This window comes from Clarias gariepinus, chromosome 6, assembly GCF_024256425.1.
Source record: "Clarias gariepinus isolate MV-2021 ecotype Netherlands chromosome 6, CGAR_prim_01v2, whole genome shotgun sequence".
In the NCBI taxonomy this organism is placed as follows: domain Eukaryota; kingdom Metazoa; phylum Chordata; class Actinopteri; order Siluriformes; family Clariidae; genus Clarias; species Clarias gariepinus.
In genome coordinates this window covers 35,751,937-35,764,258 of record NC_071105.1, presented here as the reverse complement: position 1 = coordinate 35,764,258, position 12,322 = coordinate 35,751,937, and the positions used below count along the sequence as shown (strand labels likewise).

General features: G+C 37.0%; 1 protein-coding gene across 1 annotated transcript; it reads right to left on the bottom strand.

Moving 5' to 3' along the window:
- Window positions 1-744: 744 nt before the first annotated feature.
- LOC128526607 (ly6/PLAUR domain-containing protein 6-like) lies at window positions 745-4,025 on the bottom strand. Its single transcript, XM_053498620.1, has 4 exons — window positions 3,772-4,025; window positions 2,900-2,998; window positions 1,994-2,118; window positions 745-960 (listed from the first exon to the last, which is right to left on the bottom strand). The coding sequence occupies exons 1-4, from the start codon at window positions 3,920-3,922 to the stop codon at window positions 796-798; spliced, it is 540 nt and encodes a 179-aa protein (XP_053354595.1). The 5' UTR covers window positions 3,923-4,025; the 3' UTR covers window positions 745-795.
- Window positions 4,026-12,322: the final 8,297 nt, after the last annotated feature.

Below are 12,322 nucleotides of genomic sequence, written 5' to 3'. Positions count from 1 at the left end.
TTATCTGCTGTTTTATGTACTATTTAATGCTTCACCACAATGACCACTGGTAAAGGCATCATACAATCAAAATTAAATTAAAAAGAAAAGTAAATATATGCACCTCATACCTTTAATCTTCTGAGAAGATTAATCTTTGCCTCTTTAGTTCCTGTTTCTAAGTCGATCTGAATTGCCTGCATGTTTTATTCACGCCTAAAGCAACCTACAAAGCTAACTAGATTCTCACACAAGGCCGTGTGGAACAAGGGATTGTACACCCTACCTTTAAAACTCCTTTCACCCAGGTTAATTACACCAACTGGCGGTTGCCAGTTCTGTCTGAATTGCGGTTTCGCCAGGCGCAGAAGGATGGAGCAAAATAATGAAATAAATTATAATCTGTTAATAATAAATGGTGTTTGTGCAACTGTTGTATAAAACCAATATTACACTCGAGGTCATGCTGTTGTACTGAATATCAGCACAGCTGATGCCTATCTGCTGATGTTTGCGGATATGACAGCCGTGCTAATATCCAACACAATAATAACTTCGTGTGTGTTATCGCTTAACTATACTAGATATATTTTACTTACTATACTACACTACAATACATCAACTAGGTTAAAAAAATACAAATAAATAAACCCAACATCAATATAAATATCTAATCTTTTTTCACCTTTATTATAAGCTGGATGTGAAACGGACTTCCAAAGAGATGGGTCTATAAGACGCTACAGCATGAGCACATTATTTTTAAAATAATTTACAATATAAAACAACTTGAACATTTCACTGATTCAAGCAGTTCTAATTAAATTCACTAAGCACGATGATGATGCTGAGAGCTGTGATTCTCCCAGGAGACACTCTGATCACTTGGTTCAGGGGAGAGGTGGTAGAGAAGATGGCCGTCGTCTCGTTCCACGGCACCGGCAGGTTGCAGATGTTTCCTTCACAACAAGAAGTGCAGACCTGCAGTAAGGTACAAAGATGTTAAAGTGTAGAGTTACATTTAAACCACCTTTAAATCCCGGATTAGGCTTGAGAGTGAGCTAAACACACTTGATTTCTATTAGTTCAGACTTTAAATTTAAATGAGATATATACACTATACCTGGTTAAAGAAAGTCATCAGCTGGATTTAACTGAGCAAACTGAATAATTACGGCAGTGATTAATGGGGTTCAGCTGCCAACATGTTATTTAACCCTTACTGATGTAGTCATTCCTTAAACAACCATGTCAGAAGACATCTCTTAAGGTCAAGTTATTGTACTGCATTAAGCAAAGAGAACAACTAAGGAGACTGAATCAGATTAAGACATGTGTGTTAAAACGCATAACTAAATTCTGTAAGGACAGTCCATCCATCATCATGAAGGAGATCCATCATCTCTGAGGAAGAAATGTGAATGAAAAAATTATTTTCTTAATCGGAGTTCACTTAAATGTTTGATAAAATCAAATAGTAAAAAAAAACAAAAAACTGTAGAACTCTCGGCTATGTTTTATAGTTAAAGGACAGTAAGAGCATTTCCACACGCAATGTGAAAAGAATTCTAGGGGATTGGGACTAAACAGCTGCGTAGCCTTAAGAAAACCGCTTATACCCCTATCTTACCTATGCGGTTTCGCGCGGTGGCCGTAAGTACGGTTCATCATGATTCACCGCGAGTTTTTGGCGCTGTGAGTACGTTTCCATCTTTCTACGCGGAAAAATTTAACGTTTATTTTTTTTGCCAGTCCTTGCGGAGGCTTGCAGACCTTAAAGTTTAAACGTTTAAATTTAAACAATTGAAATTAGCTGAAAAATTCTGTTCCAACATTTCATCCTGTCTAATTTCTCATTTAAGAGTTTAAACCAAGAAAGTTGCCCTAAATAAAGTAAATGACCAGATATTGACTTTTGTACCAGAAAACCAAATATTTTTGATTCTACAGCAGAGTTTAATGACGTTTGATGAGCACAATGACGTCATTATATCACCAGGTTAATGGACTCTACCGTGTGGGCTTCGTGCTGCATGCAGCCTGTGGACACACACTCGTCCCGGGACACACAGCGCTTTGTGACAGAGACACTTTCACCATCCTCGTCCATATGATGGCGTGTGTAGCAGAATCTGGTGTCTTCATGTAATCAGAAAAAGAAAAAAAAAAGACATCATTCATATAATGAGAATTGTCCGTGGTCATGTGACTCATGCCTCTCTGTGAGACATGTCCTTAAACACAACGACAGTCGGAAGAGATCATATCGCACACCATCACTGAATCACTGAAGATGAATGTGATTAAAAGTTTTATACTTCTTAGCTTCATTTAATTTTTTGTCATCCCTAAATAATATCAAAGTTTTGTTTATTTTTTTTAATCTTTGATTCGTTTCATCCTGTTATTTTTTAATGTAAATGTACATTTGTGTACCATCACATACTGTACCACTTACCAAAGAGTACAAAATGAAATGTTTCCTCTACAGGGGGGACAGTAGATAGACATTTTTTTGTAGAAGTAGAAATCCTTAAAAATTCTTAAAGGTGCCAGTGTTCCTGGAAGCAAGGAACGCTTAACGAGTCAAAGATCCACTGAAGGAACAGTGTTCAGTTTAATTGTGTGCCCTATAACTATACACAAAAAATACAGACTAATAAGAATATTAAAAATATATGTTAAAGCATAAACTAAATGATGTTTAATGGTAGACAACATTTAGCTATCGAGTTGGTATTAATACATATTTAATAACATATTTCTTTTAAGGGGTATACAAACTATTGCACTCTTTAGCAAGTGTCTTTAGGAAAATTAGGCAAATTGTTTTTTTTTTTTTATATTTTCACCCACAAACCTTCATGCCTTTATACTACTGTATGGACACTGGTGTGTGTGCGTGTGTGTGTGTGTGTACCTTCAGGACAGTAGGTGTCAGGAGCCCAGCGGTTGCAGGAGTAGTTATCTTCAGCATCTTCACAGGTGAAGCACTTAAACCCTCCAGGATGTGGAGTAGCTACAAACACAGAGTCCATATGCTTTTTCAATAAAACACAGCAGTGCTGTTACACCAGCTGTAGGTCAGGAACTGTAATACAGTTAAAGTGTGGACTGCCAGCATAATTTGTTCCGGAAGCGCGTTTGTACATCAAAACACTCGTATATCAAAGTGAATCACCCCCATAAGAAATAATGGAAACTCCAATGATTCGTTCCACAATGCAAAAATATTCATATATACATGATTAATACAAGTTTTAAAGTAAAACTTAAAACAAATTAACCTGCACTTTACCATTTAAAACCTGCAAAAAAATCTGCACATCAAACATTTTTGTATACCTCAACTAAAGAGCCCATTTAAATAAAAAAACAAAAAACAAAGATTTCTAACGTGCATTTTAATGGATCAACTGCCTGAAAATTCAATTTCATAAACAAGTTAACAGAGCACCCTTAAAATGCTTGGTAATGTTGTAGTTAAAACACCCTTCAGAGAACCTATTATTTTACTCCTCCTCCAAATGCTCCAGTTTTACGTTCTATGTAAATAAGCTGCTGATGAGCACGAGATATATTCCAGGACTCAAGAGTGAAAGAGCGGTTCTGGGAGCACGAGGAACATGAACTGGACACCTCTTTGTGTTCTGTTCTCATTCAGGTTCCAGTTATCTACATTAATTTTAAGTTTCTCTGCCTCTAAATAAATGTGTAGAAATTACCAGAATACATTATATTGTAAATAATAATAATAATAATAATAATAATAATAATAATAATTCCTGGCACCTGAGAGATGGAGCTGAACGATGTCCGCCAGAGTGAAATCCCGGGACAGGACAGCAGTCAGCCAATGGGAAAGCAGCGTTCCTAGAAGAAGCCTGGTCAGTTTGAGGCAGACTTCCATGACTGGATCGATGTCATTGAGATTTTTGTTCATAACCTGAGAGAGAAAACTTTATGTTTAACCTACATATAAGTTGTAAAAATAAATCTAAAGCTTTTATCCATCATGAAAATGTTCGAGAACATGGAGGAACCAGATTAGTAAATGAGCTAGACAAAGCATGTAAGCATGTGTGTCTGTGTAGTGGCAGATGGACCCAGTATGAGCTCATTGTGAAAGGGCAATCTCTAATGGTTTTGCTTTTACTCACAGTGTGACTCTGCCTCAGCAGGAAAACTGGAACAAATCCTCTGCTTTTAAATATCATGAGTATTTCTGTAAGCATCCTCTTGATTATGTCTAGAAAAGCTGAAAGGAATACTTGTTTCTTTCCAGCTTAAAAGAATCTTATTTTTTTCATCTTTGATAAAAGAAATCTTACAATAATTTGGCGCGTTACAGGACACATACGTACTATTTGATTGAACATCTTTTTACCTTCAAAGTGTTATTTTCAACAGATGATTTTGGCAGCCGTAAACAAGCCTCCAGTCGAATTCTAATTGTCTGTTCTAATTGTCTAAGATCTTTGGACTTTCTCATTGTTCAACTGAAGTTGCGGTTCAAAGTTCGCGGCATCAGTCGTTCGTGGATTTTTCCTTAGAACCTCACTAATTCGCGGAAACACCCCCAACAAATATTCATGGTAATATATAATTTATTTCATGCTTTTGTAACATTTAATCATTAAGATATAATATAAATGACTAATTTTATAGCATGAATATTAACATAACGTAAATTCAGCTAAATTTCCATGTAAAATATAACACATTAGAACCTTGGATTACGAGCACAATTCGTTCAGGAAGCGGCTCGTATTCCAAAACACTCGTAAATCAAATAAAAATTTTCCATAAGAAATAATGAAAACTCAAATTATTCGCTCCGAAGTCCAAAAAAATAAATATATAAAAATAATTAATACAAAATACAAAGTAAAAAATAAAACAAATTAACCTGCTCTTTACCTATAAAAAAAAAAGGAAAAATAAATCCCAACATATAGGTGTTTCTGTTTATGCGCGGAATGTGTTTGTGTGTTTGGGTCTGTCGTTGTGTGTGTGCGCCCGTAATTTGACACTGTGCCGGTTCACACACACTCTCTCGCCTTTAGTGTGTGTGTGAGAGAAAATAGATTTTTAACTTTCTAATGAGACTTTCTTTTGCTTTACACGCGCACACAAATGTGTATTATAAAAAAACATTACACGCGTGCTGTACACACACGCATACAGACACAAACTAAAATGTTTTACACACACACACACGGTCACAGTGTTATAGTAAACAGTACACGCGTGCACAGATGTTGATTATACCAGTAAGAGACGCACACTGAGACCCAGCAGGGGAGACAATTACCCACAATTCCACAGCGCAAGAGAGGAAAAACATTGTCTCTGTTGTGATCACGTGACGCTCTGTGTCAAAACAAGAAGCGCATGTGTGATACCAAGACTTGCTCGTTTTTCTAATTAATATGTATTAAAAATCTTCGCTCGTCTTGCGAAACACTCGCGAATCGTGTTACTCGCAATCCGAGGTTTCACTGTACTGTATACATTTCTAGTGGTGTAGAGCGAACACAAAACCAAAGAAAACTTTGTTTGCATAAATTACAGTACATACAGGGGTAATATTGGTACTTTACACTGTAGCACTGCGGGAGACACAGCAGTACAGTACTGTACAGTATACAGGTTTACCTTTACATTCTTTTTTTAATGTATTAAGCTGAGTTTTAAATGAAAAAGTATTTTGGGGTCATATTTAGGGTTTAAATGATAAAAATTTTGATACTGTTTTGATATCAGAAAAAAAAGAAAACTTCTTGTGCTCCAGATTATTGGTGTTTACTTTTTAGATTCATATTGTACAATTGATGATCATGACCTCAGACCTTAAGTGTATATGGATAGAGATCTACATTCAAAAAATGGGGAAAAAAAGATGGCATGAAAGAACACCCAAGCTACTATGAGAAACTCAGGATTGGAAATTGAAAAAAAAAAAAGAGTAATCCTGTAATATATAAAAAAGATTAGGTGTTTACATCCAGAACTGCATTTTTTTAAGATGGTCTTTAATCTTATTATAATTACTTTTATTAAATTTATTATAAATGCAGTGTGGCTTTGTTTTTCCCTTTTTTTCTTCGAAGTGAACCTCAGGACTTCACAGAATTGTACACGCTCAGATTTTGTGCAACACATCACTGCAGAGCCGCACTAGTATTCAAGCAAGAGTTTAGATGTTCAGATGGTCACAAGTTAAACCTCACACGCTTCCAACACTCCATTTCCCCCCTCTTACTCGTTCACACAGACACTCAGCACACTTCCTTCATTCCATCAGACACTCATCCAGAGTGAGTGTGTGTGTATGTGCCTGAAGTGTGATGATATGGTAACTGGGTACGGCTCATATCTCAGCTCTGAGAAGAGATCTGCCATTTACATCTAATAATTCTTATAACAATAAACGTTACAGTTATTATTTAATTTATATTACATTGTGGCGTAATTTATGATTTTGATCAGGCAGAAAGTGTTGAGTAGTTTTCTAACAGCAGTTTACTATAACAGCTGCTATAACATTTTTAAACAAAGGAAGCAGTCAGTAAAATATATATATATTTTTCAGCTCATTAACAAGAAGCTGTCAAAAAATATATATTTTTTAATCAATTACATAATATAGCTGCAATAATGGAACAGAATAACAGAAACAGACTTGTTTTGCGGATTTTCCACACAGTTTTCTCCTACAGTCCAAAGACATACAGATTAGGCTAATTAGCGTGTAGTGTATGAATGAGTGTGTGCTCTGTGATGGATTGGCACCCTGTCCAGGGTGTACCCTGCCTCGTACCCAAAATTTCCTGGAATAGGCTCCAGAGGGTGTAAAGTACCTATCTTCTAGCTGCATGCGGTCCTATGACTAGGTCCTACTTCTGTCTCATCAGGATTAAGCAGTTCATTAGCATCCAGTCTCTTATATTCTTTATGCATTGGTCAACTTTAGCAAGCTGTTTTTTCTCGTTTTTACATCTCTGGTTTTGCTGACACATATAACTATATATATATATATATATATATATATATATATATATATATATACACATACATACATACATACATATACACACACACATACATATACACATACATACACACTAATATATATATATATATATATATATATATATATATATATATATATATATATATACACACACACACACACATAAAATACATACACTCTTACTGGTTATAATACTTAACACTTCCTGACTATATTGATCATTACATATAAAGAATAAAGTGATAACAGGCTCTTCAACATGATGTCAGTAATTAGTTTTCTGAAACTGCACAACATTTTTCTGTGCTTTACTATTTACTTAATTAATGGTATACATTTACAGTTATAATAAAGTACAGATCTGTAAATAAAAAGTATTTAAACTATTATTTTAGAGGTGGTAATCCTCTTATGCTCACATCCATACACACAGTATTTTGGGAATTTTGTTTTGTTTGTAAAAATAAATAAATAATAAAAAACCATCAAAACAGCAGGACAGACAGGAGTCTCCCTCTCACACAGACAGACAAACACGTGTCACTGCACTAACGAACACGAACGCGCGCTCCGGCGCGCACCTGCTGCATCATCCTCAGCGCATGCGCCGCATCAAAGCACATAAAGCACAAAAAACACAGAAAGGGAAATATGCTTTTCGTTTAACTACTTTCAAATGAGATAATTTCACTCAGACTTACCGGTTATGTTCCGTTATTAAAACCCCAATCATTAGAGTTTCAGACGTCCATCTTCCAGAACACAAACACACCGGAGTGATGATGAGAAGCTCAGAGTAAAGGTAATGAGATGCTGCAGTGGGCGTGTCTTATGACCGTTTGATCCGTATAGTGGGCGTGTCTCTAAGCCCACATCTGAACAAGTGATGGGATTTCTGAGTCTTTTTTAGTGAGTCGGACCTTTTTTACTCGACACACCGATAAGAGTCGACTCTTTCGGTTTCCAAAAAGCTCATGGCCAGGTTTGAACTCTCTACGTGTAATAAACAAAATAACATGATTTTGCATTGCATTGCAAATATGTACTCAAGGGAATAATACCAAAAATGAATCGAGTCAAAAGAACCGACTCTTCTAGGTGGATGTGTCTTCTTCTGAGGCTGTAAAGACTCTTTTACAGGCTGATGATTATATTTAAATAAACCTGGGGGAAAAAAATATTTATGTTAGGCAGCTGTTGAAGATTATGAACATCTAAATATATATATAAAAAAATCCTGTCAGAAGAGCTAGCTAACTAAAATACTGCATAATAGATTTTTTTTTAAAAGGAAAATGCACATGTGGCATGGTGGCTTAGTGGTTAGCACTGTCGCCTTGCACCTCAAGGTTCTGGGTTCGATTTCCTCTGGGTGCTCAGGTTTCCTCCCACAGCACAAAGACATGCCGATTAAGCTAACTGCCATTCTTAAATTGCCCGTAGTGTGTGAATGCATGTGTGAATGTTGGCTGAAGGTCCCACCACACGCATCTCAGCAGACCACACACGGCATCCATACGACATGATCTCCAACCAGAAGCGGGGCACCAGGACCAGCCTTCACTGGAAACTTGGTCGCCCATGACCATGTAGTCGGTTTAACGGTTTTCCTTCCTTGCATCACTTCTGGTAGGTCCTGGTCCTGACCACTGCAGCCTGGGAACCCATTTTTTCTGCTTCCAATACATTAGATTCACGGCCAAAATGTTCACTGGCTGTCTAATATGTCCCAACGACTTCCAGGTGCCATTGTAATGATATATTGTGACTGTACCACCTGACAAATTGTTATTGGTCAGAGCAACTCCAGAACTGTAGCTTTTCTGGGATGTTCCCAGTCTGCAGCGGACAGGGTGTACCAAGAGTGATCCAAGGAAGGAGAACTGGTGAACTGGCAAAAGAGTCATAGGCCCACTGAGGCACATGGGGAGCCAAGGCTGGCCTGTGTAGTCTGATCCAATAGAAGAGCTACTGTAGCTCAAATAACTGAAAAGATTAATGCTGGTCCCTAATAGTAAAGTATCACAACACAGTACATAAATGAGATGTGCCCACATTTTGCCACAATAACAGTTAAGGATCCAGTACGGCAAGTAATATTATATATATATATATATATATATATATATATATATATATACACACACACACACACATATACACACATACATACACATAATACACATAATCGCAGTCCAGCAACAGAGATATTTAAAATAGTGGTACTACCTAGAAAGTCAGTAAGAAGTTTCTGAAATACATTTAAAACATAATTATAAACTGAATCCTTGATTGGGTTTCAGATTCATGTCCATAAAGACCTACTGAAAAAAGCTTTAAAGATCGAACAGGTGTGACATCATGTAGCTTGGATTCAGTGCATACTGTATACAAATCTTCGTAAAGCTTTAGAATCTTTTTTCCCTTTAAACACGTTAAAATCGATTCTGTCGATTTCTTGCACAGGTACACTACAACAGTTTAACGGTGTGTCCCATAGCTTTAGAGGATATACAGCGTTAACCTTCCTCTCGAAAGAAAGAATTCAGTGCTGAAGGAGTTTATTACAGTATTTAAACTGACACATGCTGTGTTTCATTCTGTCCTTACACAGTACTGTGACCTCAGTTTTATCTCAAGTCTTAACGCTTTCAAGCGTAACAGTTCTCCTGAATTTCTTTCTGATCTACTTTCTTCTTATTGCATTTAACACACTAAATCATTCTACACTGCCCTGAAAACGTTTCTACAGTATATCTGAATAGGGCTATTGAGTGAACACTTGTCTGCTTTTCCCTCCAATATCTTTCTCTGAATAGTTTCTAAATCATACCGAGGATCTGATTAAATCTCAACCTTCCCAGAATGGCCTGCTTTCATGTATTAAAACACACACACACACACACACACACGTGTACCTGCACAGTCGCTCTTTGTCAAGCTTGGATTCGACACCAAACGCAAACTGCACGTGCATGATGAATGAACCTGGCCATACACATAGAGACACATATTTGTGGCGTGTGTTAAACAAACTGAATTATAAATAAAAGGTCTATATTTTAAGCACTTTTTAAAGGAATTATGGTGTAAACAGGTAAAGAAAACCAAAACCAGCTGTCCAAATACCTATGGACCGAGGTTGACTTAAAATTTACCGGATGTAGTCAGGTCTAAAGGACCACTTGTACTTTCAGGTGTTTAAAAACCAGACTTTGACCGTCTCATTAAATATTTTTTAGATCTGTGCCTGGTGATTCATTTATTAATTTTTTTAGATCATGTAACCTTTAAAGTCAGCTTTGATTAATCAGCACTGAGGAATGTGATGCAGTGTCTGGTTACTGTAGCGTATCACTGGTATTAACGCAGGATTAAAGCCTGACAGCACAGAGATCAGAAGCCTTGTATATCAAAGCTCTTAGCATACTGATCTACATAGAGGTTCTGTCTGACAGAAGTGTGTACAATTTCAAGTGAGAAAATATTGCCAGGATTAACAACCAAATGGCAGGCAAATGCGGCATATTAATTGGTCTACAGTACAACAGTTTGTAACTGCATGGATTAACAGTCTGATTCGACCTGACAGATTCCTGTGAAGTCAGTGTTTCAACCATTATCAGATCTTTTACATCCAAACAATGCACCGTACTATCAAAGCAACTATCCAAGCACATAAAAGGTTATTGGCAGAATCAGTACCTTAGGATAGGAATCGGATAATACGAAAATGATTAAAATAGGTCGCAGGCGGTGCCGTGACCGGGATAAAACACACTAATCCATGGAGCGAAGTAATTAAAGTGAGTCGTACAGGTTACCGTTAGTCCGTTATTGCAGATTCAGATAAAAAAAAAAAAAAAAGTGGATGCTGTTACACGATGGGTTCTCCTGTAATTGATACAAGTGTTCTCTTCTCAGGTAAAGCCTGAGAAAGAAAAAAAAATTATAAATAGGGAAAATCTACACAAGCCAGGAGACATTAAATTGGAAAAAAACAAAAACATTTTATTCGTATGTTCACGCAAACAACTTGTGTCTGCTTTAGTCATCATCATATATATATCATCATACAAGGGATGTTCAAGTCAAACCAGGACTTTTTGTTCAGAATAACAGAAGTTATTAGAGTAAAATCCCCTTTATTTCTCTATATAATCCTCTGCTACACTAATGTATCTATAACCACATTAGAAATTCACTGGCTTCCCAGGAACTCCTTTAATGGCCCAAACATGTGGAAACGCCTTGGAGATTGGCAATAACTCCCAGCCGAGTTCCTGTCATGTGAAAGTGATGTTGTTGAACAGTTGTGTATACAGTTTCCACAGACAGATAAGTCTCTTCCACAAGCCGGTGACAAGTTATCTGTCAATTCATAAGGATCAGGTGTTTCACGTTAGCGTGGAACAGTCACAGATGTCCTGCCTTCTTTAAAACGTTTGCACCATTCAAAAAAGTTTAACTGCAACCAAAAGTCTCATTCAAGCACCTTAATGTGCTTAAAGTCTGTAAATGTCAATCAGTTGTAAACCAAAAAGGTCATAAAGTCCCGGTTTTGACTTGAACACTAATCGTACTTTATACATGAGGCCCTCGGTACACAAACACAGGGGTGGGGGGGACCATAGACGCACGGTAGACATTGCAAAAAGAAACGCAGCCTATTTACAAAAGTTTGGAAAGCCACAGGGGTCAGAAGTAGTTTGGACAGAACACACATCCCAAAGAGATTCCACAAAACTACTCATTCTACACTAGCATCTAGATCTGACTCTGAATAGAGTTGTCAAGACACACCAAGAACCATTTACACAACGTCATCAGAACTTGAGCAGAGACACTTTAAAGCTGTCTTGTTTAGAGAGTAAAGAACAACAATGATGCTAATGGGGAGGGTCCAGGGATCACATTCACACTCGGGACAATCTGAGAGGTGAAGCATTTACTAAAGCAGGAAGCCTGGGAAAATAAATAAAAATCACACACCAGCCTGAAAAGTGCACAACGTCACACACAAGAGGTATCATACAAATAAGCAACCAGTGCACAGCCTGATCTCATGTCGTCTTTTTCACCAATACACACTTCTGGGAACAGGCTTTTCCTCCCATATCACACACTTCTGTCTGCCTTAATTCTAACAGACCTTGATTTGCAGTCAGATATTAGTCAAAGTGTTTTCTCTGTATCAGTCAAAGGTTCTACAGGATGCTTCCACTACTTCTGCAGTCTGTAATAAAAGAACACAAATCTGAAATGATAGAAAATATTTAATATTATTGATCGCACATTCAAAGTGAG

Bases quoted from the DNA above. Each gene is read 5' to 3' on its own strand.
- LOC128526607 (XM_053498620.1), bottom strand. From the start codon at position 3,922: ATGAACAAAAATCTCAATGACATCGATCCAGTCATGGAAGTCTGCCTC. The intron at 2,999-3,771 runs GTGCCAGGAATT...CTGTGTTTGTAG, and splicing joins CGTTCAGCTCCATCTCTCAG to CTACTCCACATCCTGGAGGG. The intron at 961-1,993 runs GTAGAGTCCATT...ACCTTACTGCAG, and splicing joins TGCAGCACGAAGCCCACACG to GTCTGCACTTCTTGTTGTGA.